The sequence below is a fragment of the Cynara cardunculus genome, assembly GCF_001531365.2.
Source record: "Cynara cardunculus var. scolymus isolate 2C chromosome LG 11, CcrdV1, whole genome shotgun sequence".
NCBI classification, from domain to species: Eukaryota; Viridiplantae; Streptophyta; class Magnoliopsida; order Asterales; family Asteraceae; genus Cynara; species Cynara cardunculus.
In genome coordinates this window covers 2,339,316-2,348,997 of record NC_037538.1, presented here as the reverse complement: position 1 = coordinate 2,348,997, position 9,682 = coordinate 2,339,316, and the positions used below count along the sequence as shown (strand labels likewise).

The 9,682-nt window shown below is 34.0% G+C and overlaps 1 protein-coding gene across 2 annotated transcripts; it reads left to right on the top strand.

Annotated features, from left to right (window-relative positions):
* Positions 1 to 4,037: 4,037 nt before the first annotated feature.
* LOC112521249 (uncharacterized oxidoreductase C26H5.09c) lies at positions 4,038 to 9,394 on the top strand. 2 transcript variants are annotated; one of them, XM_025129998.1, is made up of 12 exons: positions 4,038 to 4,247; positions 4,331 to 4,471; positions 5,981 to 6,029; positions 6,232 to 6,249; positions 6,443 to 6,558; positions 6,635 to 6,748; positions 7,266 to 7,316; positions 7,645 to 7,733; positions 7,840 to 7,900; positions 7,980 to 8,057; positions 8,274 to 8,384; positions 9,018 to 9,394. In XM_025129998.1, the coding sequence occupies exons 1-12, from the start codon at positions 4,122 to 4,124 to the stop codon at positions 9,141 to 9,143; spliced, it is 1,080 nt and encodes a 359-aa protein (XP_024985766.1). In that variant the 5' UTR covers positions 4,038 to 4,121; the 3' UTR covers positions 9,144 to 9,394. The 2 variants fall into 2 exon arrangements, with proteins under 2 accessions (XP_024985766.1, XP_024985764.1); XM_025129996.1 differs by having other exon boundaries at positions 9,015 to 9,394.
* The last annotated feature ends 288 nt before the right edge of the window (positions 9,395 to 9,682 follow it).

The following is a 9,682-nucleotide window of genomic DNA, read 5'->3' as shown; positions in this document are numbered from 1 at the left end:
AATAAAATAGAACATTAAAATTAAGATGTGTCTCGCTGCATTGCGCGAGTACTCTTCTAGTATATATTAATAATTGAATAATAATTTATATACGAACTTTCAAACTAGAACATCTATTATTAATTGATTAGTAATTTGATCACATAAATTACTTTTATTATAATTTATTGTTAAAGAAGTCACATTTTGAAAAGTTTATTGTCATAAAAATCAATCATAATTTATAGGATATAGTTATAAAAATGATAAGTCAATTTTTTTAATGACATTTTACAATATAATAATCTTTTAATTATTCGTCGTGAAAAAAAAAATGTCTTACATAAACCATTTGTATAATAGAAATATGTTACGTTTTATTCGATAAATTGTATAAAATTGTTAATATATTTTGTTTGTTTTATGTAATGTTATTTTTAAAATCTTAAATTTGGTATTTCATATGTGATATTTTAGAGATTTATAATTTATTAAACGAAAAGTATGTTATATAAATAGGAGTCTATCAAAGTACGTTGCATTTTCATGCATTCTTATATGTAAATAAAGTATATTAATGCTTGAGATGTCACATGTGAGATACCAAAATAAATTGTAGGTATGTTAAACAAAATAATTGCATTTTCATACAATTTTGTTATGTTTTTAAGAGAACACAAATATGTAATGGAATTTGCTTTGGTTCTTATACCATGCAATGCTTTCTTTTTCAATTAGTACAATAAACGTTCAATTCTTCTTATTTTATATACATTTTTTACTGGAAATCGGTAAATCTTATAACTATTGATAACGCAGATGTCAATTTTTAAATTATCATTAAAAAAAATCTCCCAACAAAAAATCTATTGATGTCAAGTAAGCTGGAAAATTTTGTGTATTAAGTAAAATTGATACGAAAAATAGACATTTATAATAAGTTTTATCTTTTTAAAAATATATGTGGGAAAAGCTCAGAAAAACTCAACGAATTATCCAATTTTGGATGATTAAGTCCCTGAACTATTTTATTGAATGAATAAACCATTAAATTTTTTTATTTTAAATGATTAAGTCCTTAAACTATTTTTTTTTATGAAAAAACATTAAACTTTCTCATTTTGAATAATCAAATCCCTAAACATTTATTTTGATTAAATAAACCATCGAACTTCTAAAATCTGTTACCTACATTTTTTTTAAAAGCTACATTTAACTTACTAGAAAGGTTTTAAAGTACAAAACAAACCTAAATCAGTTTCACCATTTCCAAACCATGCACCATTAAAACCCTTCGCAAACAACGGTATCGCTCCCCCTTGCCGCTCTCAGTTGCCCCAACCTTGTTTGTTCTCCATATCGCTTAATGGTTTTATTATACAAAAAAAATAGTTCGAAGATTTAATCATTGAAAACGAAAAAGTTTGACAATTTTTTTATTAAAAAAAAAACAGTTTAACGACTTAATTATTCAAAATAAGATAGTTTATTGGGTTTTTTTTTTTGAACTTTTCCTATTTTAAAATGTACAAGTGTACGCATGCAATGGAAAGAATGTGAAATTATAGATGTTGCAAGTTGTAATCTATGAGGTTGTCACTGTTTAACATTTATAAAATAGTTTATTCAAGTTTTATCTACAGTTAAATATTCAAAAGATAAAAGTCAATATGTCTTGTCAAAATACTAATTTTAAACATGCAACCGTCTTAAACATTTTAAAATAAGAAATGCCTCGGAAGTCTTTCTAGCCACGGTTTACCTTTTCTCGACCATTACTAGTGACAAATGACAACATGTTTGGGGGCCAAATTGGCTCATTTTCAAACCATTTTCATATTATAATTTTTGGCATTACCTCCCCTATAATCATATCAGTTGGCATTAGATATATCATTTAATTCGAACTATTAAACTCAATACTGAAGATTCCTAGAAATTTCTACCGGACCGTTGTCACGACTCATATACTTAACTGTTAAAGAACATTAAACTAAACATTAAAAATACCTCAAAACTGATATAAACTCACCAGAACTCCGACTCAATCTCACAACGGACTTCTCCCCTCATTTGTCGTTGATTCCGAAAGTTGTAACCGTTACAACCAAAGGTATTTAGGTCTTTCTATAAAATTCGTATTTTTAGAAATAATTTGGATTTGTTTTTAAAAAAAATTATTAATTTTTTAAATATCTTATACAATTACCATATGTAACCGATTCCGTATTTTTAGGAATAATTCAATTTTTTTTATAAAAAATATTAATTTCTTAATAAATGAACCATTCATAATTCAATTATCATAAAAATCCATAATTGTAATATTATAACAGTTCATAACCATTAATAAAATTTCACAACCATTTAAAAATAATTCACCACTTTTTTCATATATGAAACCATATACAAAGTGATCCATATATGAAAAATCCATATACAAAATTGATCCATATATAAAACTTCATCACTTTTCATATACGAAACTATAAAGAAAAATGATTCATATATGAAAATTTCATATATCCATATACAGAAATTCATCATTTTTTATATATATGAAACCAGATACAAAAATGATCTGTGTATAAAAAATTCATACAAAAATTCACCGGAGTTCCGACTGGAAAAACTCACTGTTTTGTTTATCTTCTTCCATAGATTCTTCTGCTTCTCTGCTCGAACATGATTTATCTGCTTCTTCATCACTTGATCGCCTCCAATCAATGGAAACTCACTGGAGTTCCCACCTGAAAAACTTACGTTATGGTTTAGGATTTGGTTCGATTTTTACGAACGAAGTCACGATCTTAAGGATGAAAGCTTCCGATGTGGTTCGGGGATGATCTCAGGGACGAGTTCGGAAACCCAACGAACTCAGGGATGGAGGTGGTCGGTGGTTGGGAAGTGCAACAGATCAAGGAGAGGTTGGTTACTGACCATGGAGTTTGTTGTGGGTTTGTCGGGAATGAAGCTGTGGGTTTACCGGGGATGAAGCTGTGGGGTGCCTACGGTTTACCGGAGAGAGTGTGAGAAAGTAATGGATATAATTGGGAGAAAAATATGAAAACTTAGAAATTTGTCAACCATTTGATCAAAAGAAAGGACTTCTTAGATTGAGTTGCATTGGTTGTACCTTTTGAGTTGGTTGCATTTGAAGATAGTAATGGAGATAATTGGAGAAAAGTATGGAAACTATAAATTTCTCAACCGCTTGATCAAAAGAAAGGACTACCTAGATTGAGTTGTATTGGTTGTACCTTTTGAGTTGGTTGCATTTGAAAATGTGACTACAATAATATTTAAAAAGAAAAGGTTAATATATAATAATCATTAAGAAAACGAACCTCTTTAGATCTAATTGGTCCCGATACAAACCGATTCAAGCACACTTGTAAGTTGTAACCGGTCCAATTGTAACTTGTGAGCGGTCTGAGATATATTACTAATTAGTAAACCTGGTTTGCACTTTGCAGTAGTGATGGCCAAATCGGTCCGACCCGGCCCGGGACCGCCGGAGGACCGGGACTGGGACCGGCAAAGGACCAGACAGGGACCAGTGAGGACGGGTTATGGGATCGAAAACCAGGATCGGTTGGGGTTTTTGGCAGTTTCGTGGGATCGGGACCAGCTATGGATCAGCCCAGCCCGAAAATTCAAATAATTTTATCAATAAATGTAATTTCAAATAATTTTATGATGTATTTTTGTATGACAAATGTAATTTTAACTATATTAAAACACATTTTAACATGTATTTGAATGACCCAATTACAAATTTTGTAATGTATTAAAAATATATATCATTAAAAAAAATTAAATTTTTTTTTTTAATGTCGGAACCGGCATAACCGGTTATGAAAAACCTTGACCAGTCTTATCATTTTCGACCGGGACCGATTTATGACCATCACTGCTTTGCACTTTTGCAGTGCAATGCTTTTTGGGGTCTAGGCCCACTTAAAGATAATTTAGGCCGCCCAAATCTGAATAGGCCCAATTTATTGAAATCAAACCAGGTGCAGTGCAATCGATCTTGTTCTCCATCTTCCATGGATAAAAAATCAACAAATATTCTCCAGTATCTGAACACAGAGATCAAGTAAAGGCTAGCATCAGTATTCAGTAGAACTCTATCAATTATGGCTCAAGCGTCTCCTCAGATCGCCATTATAGGTGCTGGAATCTTCGTAAAATCTCAATACCTTCCCAGGCTCGCCGAGATCTCGGAGATCGTCGTTCTCAAAGCTATCTGGAGCCGCTCCGAGGTACTTATTATAAGCGAATAAGATTTTCACAGCTACTTTATTGGTGGTCTGATTGACCATGATCATTCAATTTTTTTATGTAGAAATCATCAAGGGAGGCTGCTGATATTGCGCGAAAAGTATTTCCTAATGTGGAGTGTAAGTGGGGAGACGACGGCCTTGATGAAATAATTGGCGATTCGAACATTGTGGGGGTTATTGTTGCTCTTGCTGGTCAAATTCAGGTTCGTTTCTGTGGATCTATGTGTGTGTTTTTGGAGAATGCAGGCATATCAATCGACTGGAAAAAAATGTGAGTAATGGGCCTTAAGCCTGTTTTAGTTATAATTTCATGGTAGTATTTCCCACCCGCAGTCAGTGGATCATCTGTTGTTTCGATTACGTGTCTATCTAATGTGTTTGTGTACTGTTTGTTATAGTAATACTATCTAAACTCGTACACTCCCTCCGGTCTCCACCCATAGCTAGAGTTCCACTTCCACTTTTGAGTTACATTTTAACTTCAAAATCGAGATGAGTTGTTTTGGTTATAATGGAAAATCGGTGACTGTATTACACAAGAAAAAGGAGTATTAACAGTATATAAGTGTTGGAGCTAGGGAATTGAGAACATTTAATCTCAATTATTTAATTTGGTAAGTGCCTTTTTGAATATTAGAAAAACAAAAGGGAACTCTAATCATGGCACAGGAAGGGAATTCAGTAAAAAGGCTTATGCAGAGCTCACCTTTCACCATTATATGTTCCTAGGATTTTTGATCTCCTATTGCTATTAGAAAAGGTTAAAGAACATTTATAGTTAAATATGAATTAACTTCATTAGTGGTGTGATTTATGATGCAACACGGTTTTCATCTCGAAACTTGCATACATAGAGAAGCAACTTACGGTGCATCAGAAGTGACTTCTCGTGCGACTTCACAAGTCGCTCAAAATTTTACGAACAACTCTTGGTACATCCTAAGCAACATTTAATTTCATGTGGCATCCCAAATCACTTAACCAGTCGCATATGGCTCAAGATGCGGATCTCATATGACTACCAAATCCCCTTCAAAGTCGCATAGTGCACCTGGCGGGATTTAACGTAGATTTTGAGTGTTTGAACAAATATAATTACTTTAACATAGAAGACAAGTACGTGTATGTTCCCTAATTAGCATACATAAAGTTGAACCTTGAAATTCATAAGCCAAAACTGATTTCCCTTCTTCCCTTCTGAACTTATAACTTGCAGCCAGACCCATCTGTTTATGGACATCTTAATTTATTCTGAAACCTTAGGATAAGACTGCAACTCGAAATCATCTGTGATTCTTTTGCCTTCAGTAACTGCGAAAATATGCATATCAAGTTATATGGACATCTGAAAATGTGTATGAGGCAAATTCTCTTCTTCTTTTTTGATTAACCTGGATATTCAACCCGCTATGCGAGCCGACTAATCCCAGGGCAACCACCTGCTTTGCAGGTAGCCCGGAGTCACCGCATTTGAACCTCCGTGGCAAGGGGATTTTTGTTCCTTCTTGGATTTGAACCTGGGATCTCCAGGCAAATTCTCTTATATGATGAAGCAAATAGATGGAACTGAATAAATGATGATGAAGTGTGCACATTGTATTATATCCATCATCTAAAACTTCATTTGTATGTATATTATATAGAACTTCAGCATCTTCGTCTAAAGTACTTGAACTTGGTGTTGATCTTTGCATGCATACCATGTTATGCAGGTGGATATGTCGCTAAAGCTTTTGAAGGAAGGAAAGCATGTTCTTCAAGGTAATCCTACTCTGAAATTCAGGCAAGGGCTGCAGACTGATAATTTGGAATTAAATTTGGCAGGATAAGATCATTTTATTTTATGAAGCAGTAAAATGAAAATGTGCTGTACTTGTTTCTGTTCATTTGTTCATGCAATTAACTGACATCTCTCATTCTTTTGCTTCCTTATATATTTCTTCACTGGCTTGTGGCTCTGAAGAGAAACCAGCTGCTGCTTGTAAGTGAGATCCTGTTTCTGAAAATTTGGTTCTATTGAAGAAAGAGTAAAAAAGATGCTGCTGATATGTTGTTGTATGTCTGATTGGAATAGATGTCATATGCACATTTATAGTCCACAAGTTTATTCTGTTGTGGATGGTATTTCTATGGTTGTAATATTAGTCCTCAATGCTTCACGATTTCCTCTTCAGCCATCAGTGAGGTGGAAACTGCATTATCATGCCATACTTCTCTTTACAACAATCCATCTGCTCAATCAATATGGGCTGTTGCAGAAAATTACCGGTTTGAGCCTGCCTTTGTAGAGGTACTTACATCTTGCACATTTGGTTTTTATTTATACTACAGAGATCTTACAAGATAAATTGCTGTCCACTTCTCAGAGCAGAAAATTGATGCCTGAAATTGGAGATATGATGAGCGTCCAAGTAATCGTTGAAGGGTCTATGAACAGTTCAAATCCTTACTTCTCAAGTTCGTGGAGGCGCAATTTCACTGTAAGACATAGCAACCATGATAAGTAGCAACTTTATTTGGAAAGGCTACACATCCTTTAACTAAGTAAATAGTTACATGGTTAAGCTTGATGGAATGCTTCTTTCTGTTTTGTCAATTTCATATTTTAAGAAGTTATGCAATATGGGGTAGTTTTCTTGTGTACTTGGTTCTTAGGAGGTGCTTTTATTGTTTATAACATAGTGCGTAGTTTTTGATGGATGTGGAGAAAGTGGGTAATGCTTTAAGCATTTTGTAAAGCCTACAGAAAGGCCATGTCTTGTGAAATCAAATGCAACTTTCCATCAGCTATTGGGCCGTAATTGGTACATATGATGATAAAGCATTCAAATTATAGTTAATAGGAGGATTATTGATCATAAAGATGCATGTACAAATTTGATATCGATGGAACATCATGTTTTGCCAATGACACTATCTTCATTCAGCCAATTATAAATTTTATGGAATGCTAATTCTCTCTCTCTCTCTCTCTCTCTCTTACTGCATATGTGGCAGGGAGGGTTCATCCTAGATATGGGTGTACATTTCATTGCAGGGTTAAGAATGGTAAGTTTCTCATTTTTCCCCTTCTATTTCCACCTTTTTCACCTTCATGAAGAAGTTGATATTTGCATATGACATATTTGGTGAACCGGCCAGTCCTAACCATAGTTAATACCATCACATTCCAAAGACCTAGTAAATCACTGGAGTCGTACATGTAATTGGAGAAGAGCCAAAGAAGGAACTTGAACATCAAGTGGCAGCAATATAGCTCGAATTTCACTAATATGGCCTTCAAATGGTTACAGGAGCAAGTAAAATAGAATAAAAGGTGCACGAGATATCCCATGAGACAAAATATACTAACCCCAATTCCTGCCTACTCAAACAGCTTGTTGGATGCGAGGTAGCTTCAGTTTCGGCTATGACATCTCATGTGGATATGACCCTGCCTCCACCAGATACCATTTCTTCTCTATTGTAAACTAACACTTACCACCTATACCACCTACCTTTCTTACCATTTCCACTTTTTCTTGAAAGTTAGATTCTGAAAGTGACATGTTTTTCTTTCTTGCATCTCTAGTCAATTGGAGAATGGGTGTTCAGGAGTGTTTGTAATGTTGGTATCATCAAAATCACCAAAGGTTATAACTTTTATATGCTTCCAGATTTTGTTACCTATTAATTTGTGAACTCTGATTAATGTTGGGATAGCTACTACAGATTGTGTGGAGAGTTGTTGGCTTGAGTGGGACGGTGCAAGTTGAACGAGGAAACAAAGATGGACGACATGGTTATGTGGTAATGCAGAATTATCTCATCCTTTGTAATGGAAGCATGATCCTAGAAAAAAGTCTTTTTGCTTTTTCCATTGGGAGATAAATTATTAAAAAAAACCGAACGAACCCGGTATATCTCACCTGTGGTGGTGTCAAGAGATCAATCAACCCCCCCCCCCCCCCTAACGAATTGAACTTTGCACATACTGCTTTTTGACATGTAGATGCTATTGTACAGGCTACTCTCTTTACTGCTAATGGGGAAACAAAGAGCACTTTCTATCCATTTAGTGGGGTGACTGAAGAACTAAAGGCTTTTCTAAGTGACATCTCAAGGGCCAGTCTTCAGGTAGTATACGTCTCAAATACCATTATACCTTTCTTACCATTTCTTCAATTAGGCATCTCATAAGTCATATTTTCTGCTTATATAACCTATGCATTTGCTAGTTGGAAGTTCCCTACATAGCCAAACAAATTACTTCAATCTGGCTAGCTCCAATTACTTAGCTTAACTTGGCCACCTGAAAGTACCCAAATATGTGCAACCATGTAGCCATTTTAGTCGGGCCACTGGAGATTTTCCTGACTGTTATCTTCAAGGGGATTAGTAGAACACTTATTCGACATTTAATGCTCTTATGAGAAACTCTTTTATTTATATACTGGGCTGAATTGGGCATCACACCCTCTATCGCTTGTAAAATATGGAAGTGTTCAAATTTAGTTAAATGTCCAAACTATCCCTCAATAATGATAAAAACAAAGGAGCTATGTGAATAAAATCAAATGTTATGAGTATCGGGTGATGATAACTACCCAACAAAGTTGCCTACAAAATAGAAATGTTGCATTTATTTTAATCGAATTTTTCGAACCAAATGGAAAGAAACATGGTTGTTTATAAACACTGCATTTTCACTGAATGTTTATAAATAACCGGTTTGTAAATTGTACAATTTTGTGAATTTTTATGCAGAAGGGTAGTAAGATTGAAGCCGAACCTCGCAGCTCATTTGTCGAAGGTGCACGAGATGTTGCAGTTCTGGATGCAATGCTGGAATCCGGAATGAAGCAAGGAGCCTTTGTGAAGGTAAAAAAGGTTTAAACCTTCACTTCGAGACTATAAATCTCAAATTTGACCTCCAGGAAGCTTTACCGTATGGTTCTCACTTCGACCCCCATCTTTGTATGAGATTTACTGAGTTCATTCGGTTAATTATTTTAACCTGCAATATTTTTTTCACAATATTGCATACTTATTGTATGTTTATGTACACTTTTGTAAACCTGGTTTCCAAAAATTGTAAGGGAGATCACTCGTATATTCTCATTAATTGACAAAATATTCAGCATTGATTGACGAATATATCGTATTAATTGTGTATTTTCTTAGTTTCCTATTTTATTTAGACCACGATTTTGGTCTACAGTTTGTTTATGTTAGCTCTTAATTATTAGTTAAATATCTTTTATGAAAATGATTGAATATAAATATATTTGAAAATTTGATGAAGGAGAATCTATCTTTTGAGGTCGGCACTCCCATAATATTCTTTCCATATCATACCTTTTTTTGTCCAAAAGATTGCAATTTTAATTTCTAAAGTCAAACTTAGGAAATAAATAAAACATGATAATATAATT

What these genes read in the sequence shown, in the direction of transcription:
- LOC112521249 (XM_025129996.1), top strand. Translation starts at nt 4,122, where the DNA reads ATGGCTCAAGCGTCTCCTCAGATCGCCATTATAGGTGCTGGAATCTTC. An exon ending in TATCATCAAAATCACCAAAG is followed by an intron (nt 7,901 to 7,979) that starts GTTATAACTTTT and finishes TAGCTACTACAG; the next exon opens with ATTGTGTGGAGAGTTGTTGG. An exon ending in TCTCAAGGGCCAGTCTTCAG is followed by an intron (nt 8,385 to 9,014) that starts GTAGTATACGTC and finishes ATTTTTATGCAG; the next exon opens with AAGGGTAGTAAGATTGAAGC.